The 12,041-nt window shown below is 39.3% G+C and overlaps 1 protein-coding gene across 4 annotated transcripts in view; it reads left to right on the top strand.

Annotated features, from left to right (window-relative positions):
- LOC147147341 (DNA repair protein XRCC4-like) overlaps positions 1-12,041 on the top strand; it is a 25,698-nt gene extending 13,657 nt beyond the window's left edge. Inside the window, exons 4-8 of one of the 4 annotated variants that reach the window (XR_015086930.1) lie at positions 2,454-2,620; positions 3,030-3,182; positions 3,335-3,627; positions 4,786-4,886; positions 8,995-9,019. Coding sequence is in view for 3 of the 4 variants with exons in the window: in XM_086031641.1 (XP_085887767.1) it covers positions 2,454-2,620; positions 3,030-3,182; positions 4,786-4,886; positions 8,995-9,122 (549 nt within the window). In the remaining variant the exon portion in view is untranslated. Of the gene's footprint in view, positions 1-2,453; positions 2,621-3,029; positions 3,183-3,334; positions 3,628-4,785; positions 4,887-8,994; positions 10,456-10,652 lie in introns of those variants that run through there. The other 3 variants (XM_086031641.1, XM_086031639.1, XM_086031640.1) reach the window with 3 other exon arrangements.

The raw sequence follows: 12,041 nt of genomic DNA, 5'->3' as shown, positions 1-12,041 counted from the left end.
CTGGGCCACAAAGGGGGTCTTATAAATAATTTGTAGCAATCAGCAGTACTCAGTTCGGTACCTACTTTATATTGGCCTAATGTACACTTTTATTATTTGTTGATAGCATTTACATATAACGGGCTAACATGTTTTCTTGCTATTAATAGTCTAATACTATTTCCCTTTTCACTTTATGTCAGTTTTTTTATCCTAGTTGTGTGTTGTGTTCGTTAAAACCATTTAAGCATGTTAATTGCTTTAAACTTTGCATCACGTTATGAATTAGTATGATCATTATTGTCATTGTTACTAATATTAGTAGCATACTCTAAACTTAAGTTGTTGACAATATCTAACAGTTTTGTTTTGATTTCTTTTTTTTTTTTAATAAATGATCGTCTATTTGTTTGTGTACAAGTGTATGTATAATCACAGACAGAAGGGGCGCCGTAAAAAATCTTGCCGAGAGTGCCTTATTGGCTCGGGCTGGCCCTGTTGACCAGAATTGAAATTCACAGTGAGGAGAATTTCAATCAAGTAAATGTAGCCAGTGAAATGACCATCCCTCAATTTTGCAAAAAAAAAAAAAAAAAAAAAGAAAAAGATTTTTCATCATCAATGCAAAAAAGTCATTTTTTCCACTGATGCCAAAAGGCAGAAAAAAAAAAAGCCTAGTGAGATTTTTTTTCTGAGTCTGTTTGTGTCTCTTGTGAAATCTTGAACAAGAAGCGACTAGGGAGGAAACTGTGTGTTGACTCTCCTAGTTCAAGCTGGTTGGCTATGAATCCCCCTGCTGTATTTCTCCCAGACGGATGAAAACACCTCATCATCATCACATAAAGTCTCGCACCTCAGAGAAAACCTGATGTAATGGTTTGTTGCACCTTTGCGCTGCAGATCATCTTGGGATGGCACACAAGTGCAAATGTTTGCTGAAACTCAAATGCCGATTTTGGAAAGTAGTGGAGATGAGAGTTATTGTTTATTTTTTTCACCATGACAGCTATGCTGTCTGTTTTGATCATTTCCTCTACTTTTGCCAAGAGAACACAACTGTCAGAATCTTACATTTCGTCGCTGTCATGCGAAAAACACTTATCTCCATTTTTAAAAATTTTCCTATTTTTACATTAAGCATGTTTCCGCGTTACAGACATTGCATTAAAGCGAAAATGAAAAAAGTTTCCAAAATTGGAGATAAGTGTTTTTCACAGGACAGCGACGATTTGAGGGTTTTCTTCTTGTCTAACAGACTTTTTCCACAAAGTCTACTGTAGATTCTACTTGTATTACATCAGGGGTGTCGAACTCCGGTCCTCGAGGGCCCCGAACCAGCTTGTTTTAGATGCTTCCCTCCTCCGACACACTAAGCTCTGAGGAGCTTGATAACGATCTGATCATTTGAATCAGGTGTGTTGGAAGAGGGAGACATCCGAAACATGCTGGATATGGGCCGTGGAGGACCGGAGTTAGACACCCCTGTATTACATAACGGTTCAGCATTAGATCCTCCCACATTGCTGTGTAAGGCCCGCCACACACCGAACAACTCGAGTTGCACAACTGAACTGGATAATCGCAAACAATTTATAGTTGCTGACTCATCCTTACCTACTTACTAACTCGCTGCGACAAGAAAAACTGCAAGGCTTGGTATTTTTTATCAGGAAACAGCATTTTAAGACCCCACATTTTATCGAACACCAAACAATGTAAGTGCAGTTGTCAACGAAAAAGTGGATTGCCATGGCCCCTGTTGGCACATTCTAAAAACAGTTGGGTTAGAAATAACCCAATTTTTGGGTCAAAAATGGGCCGACCCACTACTTGGGTCAGGTTTGACCCAACTTTCTGGGTTGTTTTTGCAGAACACAACCCAAAAATGGGTAGTTTTGTACGAAACAATCCCAAAAATTGGTACAAAACAATGCAAGAAAATGGGACAAATTGACCCAATTTGTGGATCGGTCCATTTTTGACCCAAAATTGTGTTATTTTTAACCCAACTATTTTTAGAGTGTATATTATGATAATACCAAAAGCAAAGAAAGGAGAGTGTGGATATTTGCCAGGCTGTTGGCAATCCCCATTCATTGACTGCACCAATGCATTTTGGCAACATGGACTCTCCACGTTTTGCTCTTTAGCCACAGGTAAATATGCAATTATAAGTATACTTCAATACTGTGTTTGTACAGCTTGGCACTGACAGATGCACAGTATCTCTCTTGGTACCGGAAACGTAATTTGTGTTGTGAAAGATCATGTGATACAACACTGCAGTTTTGATTGGCTGTTCAATCCCCGACGCTTCTACTCAATACTAGTTGGAGACAATCATGAGAAGTAGCACCCATGCACAGCACACCTCGCAACAGTTTTGCTCAGTGTGCACCAAGCTTATCTCCCCATGTTGTGTTTCCCCCCATGATACCGTGTTACAAGACTCTTTTATCTCCTCCCATTTTCAGGTGCGCTTGGGGTCTTTGAAGCTTCAGCCTGCTCCGCAGCCATTAGCGCTGACCCGGGAGATGATTGGCCAGTCGCTCAAATGCAACACTAACCTGGCGAAAGAAAACTTGCTGTTATTGGATGAGAACTGTAAACTAAAAGAGGATCATGCACAAATACTTATTGAGTAAGTTTGAGTTTTTTTGTTTTTTTTTTCTTAATGATGGCCAAACCCTCTTGCCAGAAGAGCAATACTGTTATATTTGTTAACCGTTAGAGCTGTTTGCTTCCAAACTCTTGTTGGTTTTTCGTGCTCACTGCCAGCTGTTTTTATGCACAGCAGTCAACAGTTATGACATCATCACCGGTCGCCCTATGCGTAGTGAAGGTTACACCCAGAACTCCAAACTAGGCTTGTGATTTCTGGGAACTGGTCCACGGCTAGTGCAAGGTTTTTGTCGAGTTGTTTTTCTCAGTTAATTTACATAGGCATCATAATTCTTTGGAGTAGATTACTCCAAAACTTCGAAGTTTTGTCCAAATATGTGACATATACAATTGTGTGAACACTTGTGCCTTGGTCCCTTTATCCCTAGGCTCGAACATCAGGTTGAGGATAAGGAAATAATGACAAGGGACCTTTACACCCGTTTTGTTATGGTGCTCAATGAGAAGAAGGCCAAGATCAGAAGCCTGCAAGATGCTCTTAGTCAGCTCCGACCGTCTGCCACTGTCCACAGGGAGCAAAGGTCAGCAGCAGATAATGTGACGTCAACTAATTCTTAACATATGTGATGTCAGAAAAGTACAAAGTGACTGGTGTCCCAAAAGGTATATTTCAAACACACAATACTCAAAACAACCAGGTTCCATGTGATATTATTTTTTCTTATTTGCCAAGCTCAAGGGAGTCAACAAGGGGACCCGTTTTAAAGACATGGATAACATCAAGATGGCCGCAATGACAGAGTTGCGGAGGATCCCGGAAGACTCCTTTCAGTCGCACTTGTAGGCATGCCAGGGAAGGAGGGGAAAGTGTGTTAGACTCCAGGAGGATTACTTCGAATGGGAAAACTTTTTCTTTGTAGTTTGGATTAAAACATCTTTTGTGATACCAGTCCTGGAAATTCTCTGACACATCTCTTCAGCAGAAAAGAAAAACCTACAATGGTTACTGAAATAATTTGAAACCAAGTAAGTAATAAAAAAAGGAACTGAAAATTAACAAATAAAAATTAGTTCTTTGGCTTTAGTTATGTATTTCTTTTTTGTGGTCCAACAGAATTATTTACAATTGCAAACTAATGAAACATCTGGACAAAAGCGATAATACGCTAAACTTAACCTTTCATATTTTATCATTTTTTTGAGGCACTCACTGCAATCAAACGATTTCCTGTAAGCTTTTGAGGATGGCGGTTGAAATTTGGGCTCCCGTGTGGAGTTTTTCTCTATACTGTATGTGCCCTTCGATTGGCTGGTGACCGGTTCAGGGTGTACCCTGCCTCTTGCCCAAAGTCAGCTGGCCAAGGCTCCGGCACACCCGAGACGAGGATAAGCAGTATACAAGATGGTTGATATGACTTTTGTCAGATATTTCAGTGACCAATGTGGATTTTAGTACCAACAATTTTGATTAAATGTGTATGTGCATGTATGTGTTTCTGCTGGACTACATGCGTGCTTAAAGCCCCTGTGGGCAAACATTTTCTTGTTCTTTTTTCTTTTTTTTTAAAAAAAGCATTTGCCCATAAACAGTTTTAATTCTCAACGTTAAGTTGTAACCACATGTGTAATGAATTTCCAATATTTAAGAAAAACGTCAAGAATTTAGAAGAACAACCAAGATAAATTAAGGGTCTGTCGTAAATTGCAAGTAGATAAAAGAAGTTGGTTGAAGGGTGGCTTTAAGTACACTACTTTGTCAGATGTAACGGTGTCATACAGTTTAGTACGTATAGTTGAACTTTCCCTTTAGATCATTTCTTTTTTAATGCTAATGTATGGAGAATATAAGGGAAACTTCAGAGCCAAAAAGAACCACTTGGATCTTTATTATCCAGCACTAAAATGATGTCAAACCAGCCTAAGCCGCACTTCAATATTTTTGGGGAGTTTTTCCTACCAATGTTAAAAAAGCAGCTTCGTGATTGGAAGATTTAACTCTTATTCTGCCTGGCTTACTCACCTTTTTGGTGGTTTAAAGGTTTGTAAAATGAAATAATGAGAAATAATTGCCTTAAGCCTTGGCCAACTAAGTGTGGTTGGCACTGCAATTTTAAGCATATTCAGATATTAGCCACATACATTTATCCATACATAAAATACACTACTTTTTTTTTTTCTTTTAAGAGAAAATCACACCTCTTCATGTGAATATGACAGCCCAGACAGAAGAGAGGAGACAATTCAGGGCAGCCATCCATCACTGGAACCAACCATCCTCATCACAGGTTTGTGTTTTATCAGAAGAAAACGACTCTGCGGTCCAGCACGTTTATTGAGTAGTGAAAATGGGAGAGTAGAACCGTCAGTCGCCGCTGGCTCAATTTGTATTTGCTTTGTGTTGTGAGACAAAATTTGACTTACAATCAGGCTTCAGATGGGCGAAAGCGGGGCCACGCTCACTGATGCACTTTCACACGTTTATGGAACGAGACAAGCAGCCAAACAGACAAATAGAAAATGAGAGCAGACACTAAGCATGAAGCAGATGTTAGTCTCTTGGCAAATGGCCAACCGGAGCAGGAGTCGGAGCTGCTGACGTAACTTACGAAGCACACTTCCACACACGCATACTCTACTGTACTACCGTGTAGTGTCGCTATGCTTGACCCCAGCTATGGATGTAATCGTCACTCAACGACAACAATGGTGTTCCAACACATTACGCACATTTACTGAATTTAGCTGTGTGCAGAGTAACTAATAGTCATTTTTCCCTCTTACTTCTTATGATTAGCCACAATTTGAGTGAGTGAAAACTCTTCCAGTTATTGCATTTTACCAGCCAATAAAGTTCACAGTTGAAAGTAACTTACATGAATATCAACTTAAAAGCACACACAAGCAAAGGGTGTACCCCCTGGGAGCTAACTTCTGGGAAACACTTTGCATCCATGAGTCAAACTGCAAAGTCGTCCGTCATTGCTTCGACCCAGGCAGCTGCGAGGTGGTCTTCCACTTACTGCGTCATACAGCAGGCGTGATGGCAAATTCCCGCAATGAACCAATGGAGTCTGCAGGGATCCCCCTCCCATCACTTACAAACTATCACATGATGCAAGATGATTACACCCGCCACATAAATCTACTGTTCACTGAAAGCATGTCATTGAAAATTACTCACCGCTCATCAATGAACTTTTCCTACTATTCCGCGTCATTGCACAGATGTTTTCAAGATTGTGCGTACATGGGTGTATGTCCAAGTATACAGCTTTGCAACAGTTTATGGGTGTTTCTTTTTTTTCTTGGCCAAAATCTATGTACTGTATGTGGTGAAAGGGAGTCATGTATTCATTGCAGTTACATTCTTCTATTGCATGCTGTATATATTGTTCTTCATATATTATATTAGGCTTGAAATTAGTTTGAATATATAGGAGGCTCGTATTATTTTATGATTTATTATTCTTGAAAAAGGAACAACCACCATACAGCAAAAGCAGCTTCTCTGAGATTCTCTTTTATACATGTCATTAGCTTATTTGCCATAGTCATTTTAAACTTACTGTCACAATATGAATAAAAAAATAATAATGCACTTGCTAATAATGTATTTTGTTTCTTTATGTCTGTTTAATATTATTCATGCAGGGCATGGTAGTCCACAAAGGTTGAATCGAGGCACACTCTTTTTGTTTGTCAAATTTGTTCAGTTTTTTTCTCGTTTTCCCAAAACATATAAAAATGACTTAGGTTATTACTGAATGCTATTAGGCCAACAGTTTTTAAGTCACACGCCATTAGCTTCACTAGATAAGGGCTATGATCTATCTGACTGATATTGTCCATCCTTGGAAGATTATATCATTTGATCAAATAGCAACCAACCTTCAGTCACATATAACACACTCCACAATCTAATGAGTCATTAGTAAGTTTTAGCAAATAAGTATTAGACATGCAGTTATGTAACACTATACATCACTCAGTCTATGATTGTATGAATCAGATGACTATGGAAACCACAGAAAAATATTAAAAATAGCTGTCTTTATCAGACTGACAGTATTGAAGTTATTGATTTTTGTTTTGTTGTAGGCAGGGTTTGAGGTAGTTCAATCTTAAAATCAGGAGTGCGCGTACGTGATCATGCTTGTGGCCACTTTCACACACACAGATAATTGCTGAAAAAAAAAAAAACGGATGACGGGGAAGCACACATCACATAAGCAAGAGATACTTTAAAAAGTTAAAACTTACCGTACGGCAGACAACTTAAGATGAAAGGCTCCTGTTCTACTAACAATGAGGCTACCTCGAGGTAAGCCTGCTCGGGTGACATCGAAACATCTTCTGAGATAACCAGAACAGTCCAGTTGGGATCTGACAATGAAATTTCCTACATGAATGAAAATATTCACTGGGCTGTTGCAATGACACAGACATTAATGACATGTGGTCAAGTTGAAACGTTTGTCCAAAAAACTCAAAGACAAAATTTTACCACTTAATTGTTTGTGAAGCTAATCGTGTATAACTCTGTGGAAATGATCTCTGACAAACCTCAGATGTAAACATCCACCACAAAATCTTAAGAAAAAGAAGGATCCCTGTCCAACGTCTGTCATCATTGTGCGAACAACTTTTTTATTTTTCATGTTTACTCGTTCTTTGTCTTGGAAACATGTACTTAATTTGCATTTCGAAATCATTCACAACTTTACATAGTAGGCTAAACATTTAACCCTTTGACATGCTTGGCCTTTGTTGCCCCGGGCTGTGCTTTCATATTGGCGAGGCCTGATAAACAAACAAACAAACAAAAAAAGACTAATGGCAGAGCCGAATTGCAAACAAAACAATAACACAGCCTGTGGGTTTAGCATCTGATAATGGCGATATAGGAAACAAATCACTCGCAGTGAAGTGCCTCCAGATAAAAGAGACAAAGATGGAAGTAAGATAATGGTAGGGAGGCACAGTAGAGAAGTGGGTGTGGGGGACACTGCAGTACTAATGGGGGCAATTCACTCAAAGTGGTTGTTGTTCTTCAGTTGGTGAAAATGTGCTGCAAACTGTTCCAGTTTTTTTATTGACTCAAATCACTCAAATGATTGATTTATTGATCACCCCACTCCAAATTTTTATTCATCCATCAGGGGCAGCTCAATCTGTTGATGTGAATTTGAATAAGATAGCAGCAGTGTTAAAGGCAAAGAGCGGGGCTTGTGGCTCTGTCTGTATAGATATGATGACAGCCTACTCCGACTGGTCTCGATTTGCCATCATGAGGTCAGGAGTGAAGTCATGCAAAATTAGTCAATATCTTCCTGAGGCAAAAATGCCCAAATTGCCACAGATGTTGCACGAATGCCATTGATCGAGACTCAATTTGTTCTATCGGATTAAGGTGCGGCAATTGGCTGGCCTCTCCATAAATTTGATTGGTCTGTAATCAAGATGCTGTTCACTTAACTCATTCACTGCCATGGACGTATTTATTTGTCTTTTCACAGTCCAGCCATTCAATCCCAGGAATTGATGTATATTGTTTTCCATTTTTTTCAAAGGTTAGTGTAAAACAGATTCTGAACATGTCTGGCAGTGAATGAGTTAATGATGTGTTTAGGGTCATTGTCTTGTTGAAATACCAATTTCAGAGGCATTTCCTATTCAGCACAAGGCGACATAAAGTATTTTGATCCACGCAACAACTGATCCATAATATATTTGAGAAATAGGCACGACACTAGTAAGGAAACATTCCAATAGCATAGTGCTTGAACGACTATGCTTTATCTTCTTCAAATTACTCCGGCTTGAATTCAGTTCACAAAACTGCCTTTCGTGCTTTCATCAGTTGACAAAATGAGTTTCCATTTTTCTTTAGACTAGGTTTTTTTTTTTTTTTTTTTAAGAGAGGGATTGTGCTGGGGGCTTCTTGCCGGGTTTCTTCTGATTGTCACAGCATTTCTGATCACCCTGGAGCTAATCATTGGCTGAGTCTTCGACCCTTCGCCATTCTGCATAATCTCCTATCCATTCGAATGGGTGTCTTCCATTTTCTTCCATGTCTCTCTGTTTTTTCTTTCCATTCTAAAGCATTTGAGATCTCAAGTTGCGATCAAAAGGTCACATCACTTCAGGAGTGGAGAAGTGCAAGGTTACTCAAATTCCACCTAAGGGGAAAATACACAAAATTTGCCACGAATGACGTTAATGTTTGAATATTGAACAGTTTGGGATTTTGCGGAGAAGCAGTCAGTGATTTAGAACCAAAAACTGTGTGAAGCAGCAGAAACATTAGTCTGGAGACATTTGAGCCTCGACTGTATATTACCTATTTGTTTGAGATTTATGACGCTGTCTCTGAATATGTGTTTCTCTATGCAGGACATAATCAGGTCAGCCAGGGGTTCTCTTTGGACCACACCACGTCTCTTGATGACAATGTTCAAGCAAGATCTGAACTAACAGAAACACTTGTCGACCAGAGTCCGGGAACTTCAAAAATGGAATGAAATCACAGGTTGGTCAGACAACCATGAGCATGAATTTTTGCTAGCAACACAAAGCAAAAAAAAAAAAAAAAAATCAACCACGCGATGTCTCGTTACATGAAAAAGTATGTTACTAAGAAATCTATGTTAAACTAAGGTACCGCTAAACTATATGTGGAATTGATCATATACGTTACATAAGTGTATTGTGATGATGGTGTTACAATGTGAACATCGCAGGACAAGTGGTATGAAAAATAGATTATTTTTATAGTTATTATAACAGACATGAAATGGTGCTGTATGGTACTGTATTTAACCGTGTTTGAATACAGGGTGTTTCATAAGTCTGTCATTTTACAAAAAAATCATATCTTAGGAACTGGCAAAGGTAGCGAGATAAAACCAGTTTTGATTTAAAATCAAATCTTCAAGTTTTCTGATGCTGTGGTCTTATCAGGCCATTGTTACAGTAAGTTACAATGTTTTGACTTGCAGCGTAAAACATAGTTAGCACTGACTTCCTTGTTATTCGCTGATAATGCCGTTCACTGGAAAGGAACAGGTCTTATGTGTCTTAGAGTTTGATAAGAATGAGTCATGGAGATGTGTTCAACACAGATTTCGGATAGAATCACAAAGCAGCCACCAGACAGATGTATCTAACACAGGATTTAAGATATTTAAAGCGGAAGTCAACCCAAAATTTTTTCTTGATAATATGTGCCTCCACTAGTCTAAACATGGCATTCTGATTAATATTGCATTTGTTGGATATGAGTGAAGCAGCAAAATCCACTGTTTTTAATCCATCTCAGGGGGCGGCTATTTTGTCACGTTCTGTCGACTGAAAATGACATCACGGTTGCTCAGGTAGCGACCAATCAAGGCTCACCTGTTTTCTGAAGCTGAGCCATGATTGGTCGTTATCTGAGCCCTGAGCGACTGTGATGTAATTTTTGAGTCGATAGAAATGACAAAATGGCCGCCCTTTGAGATGGCTAAAAACGTGTGGATTTTGCTGCTTAACTCATATTCCACAAATGCAATATTAATCAGAATTCCATCTTTAGACTAGTGGAGGCGCATAGAACATATTATTAGAAAGAACATTTTGGGGTTGACTTCCTGTTTAAGAGGGAGGGGTGTTTGGTCGTCCTGAAAAAATTGGACGCTCACCACCTTCAACTGAAACGATTGAACAAGTTCAAAAACACCTTCCAGCGGAGCCAATTGAGATTAACAACCAGTCCGCGTTTGGCAAGAAATGCAATATCTTATGCAGTGTATAACCAAGGGCTCGCATATGGAACATTTGTGAAAAATTAAATAAATAAAACATTCATTTCTTGGGTTTTTGTGTTCAATTTTTTTCCACACAAACTGAAGATTGGTTGCTCTCAGGAATTATTAATTGGATTTTCATGTCTTCAGCAGTCATTGAGAATTAATGTTAACGTAAAGCAACACCAACATATGAAACCTCTCCAAATGGAATATCAAATTAGTGTAAAATGATTCAATTTCTTTGCTCTGTTGCTTCTTCCTCAGTGAGAGGACATCTGGGAATCAGCATGGACATGAACCAAGGCAGTTGGGACAAACTAGCTCCCTGTGGTGCAATGTCGCAAGCTTCTTTTGGCTAGTCAGCTCCCCCACTTCTAATCCTCAAGGGGGTTCTCGAATTTGATCCAATATTGTTCTCTTATTATAAAAAAAACAATTTCACATCTGGAGTGTTTTAATTATGCCTGCGTGTGGACATCCGTGGTGCCGTAAAGCATGTGCTCAGATGCGTCACTGATCATGTGATAAAGAGGAACTGAGCGCTCCCCCTGAGCTCTCCTGGGAATGGATGGTGTTGCCACTAATGACTTGGAAAACGTGTTTGAGACTACACAAGGAGCATGGAAGTAATTTTTCAACACGTGGACATTGCCTTGAACTCGGCGGCCTTGGCCCAGGGTGAGACCGACGAGAGCGACATCTTAACGAAGGCTACACCCTGAAAACAGTGTCATCACCAGGCAACCGGCTTTGTTGCAGCTTATTTGTCCTGCCGAGCTGAGGTTTCACTCCCTCTCCCCCCTCATTTATTGAAGTGGAATATATGCCCTATGCTTTAAATCAGGGGTCTCTAAACTGCATCTTTGTCAATTGTGAGCCTATGAGACCCTTCGAGACTCATTTGTGATCAAGTCTTATACAATTAAATTGGACTTGTCTTGCTTTCTGTATTTACGCCACCTTGGAAGAAAAGGTTTGGGCAGCCCTGCCTTAAGCGTTTGACCGTCTTATATTTGTCGTTGTTATTCAGTTGTCCTGTGACCTCACAAAGCTGAGGTGTGTTAAGATGAGGTTAATGGGGTTATTCTTTCCACCTCTATTCCTCCTCCCTTCTTTTCTAAGCCTCACCTCGCCTACCAACTTCAGGTCCTGAGGTCATGGCAGTGAGTCACCCCGCTGACAGTAATGAATCAAAGAAGACTCCTGATTCTTGCATGTCTGACCATCTTATCATTAACTCCTGGTCGTCTCCGTCGGCCTTTAAAATTCTAATTGAACAGCATGCTTGCCACCAGGGAAATCTATCAGGATTTTACATCCACATTAGTGTCCAGGGATAGTTTATTTAGCGTGTGACATTGTCTCATGGATGTGGAGACATATTGGAAGAACATACTGAATATTTTAGTTCCTTTCCGGATATCATGTCCTGCTTCCTGTAAAATATTTCGACATTCATTGTAAAAAAACAGTTTTATTTCCATTTAAACTGTTCTCTACTTTTATCCATTTTAATTTTAAATGAAAATATAATTCTGCATTACAATATATTTTCGTTTTATATTTGATATATATGTCATAATATAAATGTATGTGATGTACTCATCATAGGAGTTATGGTGCATATGTTGTCAGCTTTATTTTACTCCTGGA

The sequence above is a fragment of the Filicampus tigris genome, chromosome 5 (assembly GCF_054856515.1).
Source record: "Filicampus tigris isolate MCC_2025a chromosome 5, RoL_Ftig_1.0, whole genome shotgun sequence".
NCBI lineage: Eukaryota > Metazoa > Chordata > Actinopteri > Syngnathiformes > Syngnathidae > Filicampus > Filicampus tigris.
Note: the sequence above shows the minus strand (reverse complement) of the source record. Positions and strands in the feature narration are given on the sequence as shown.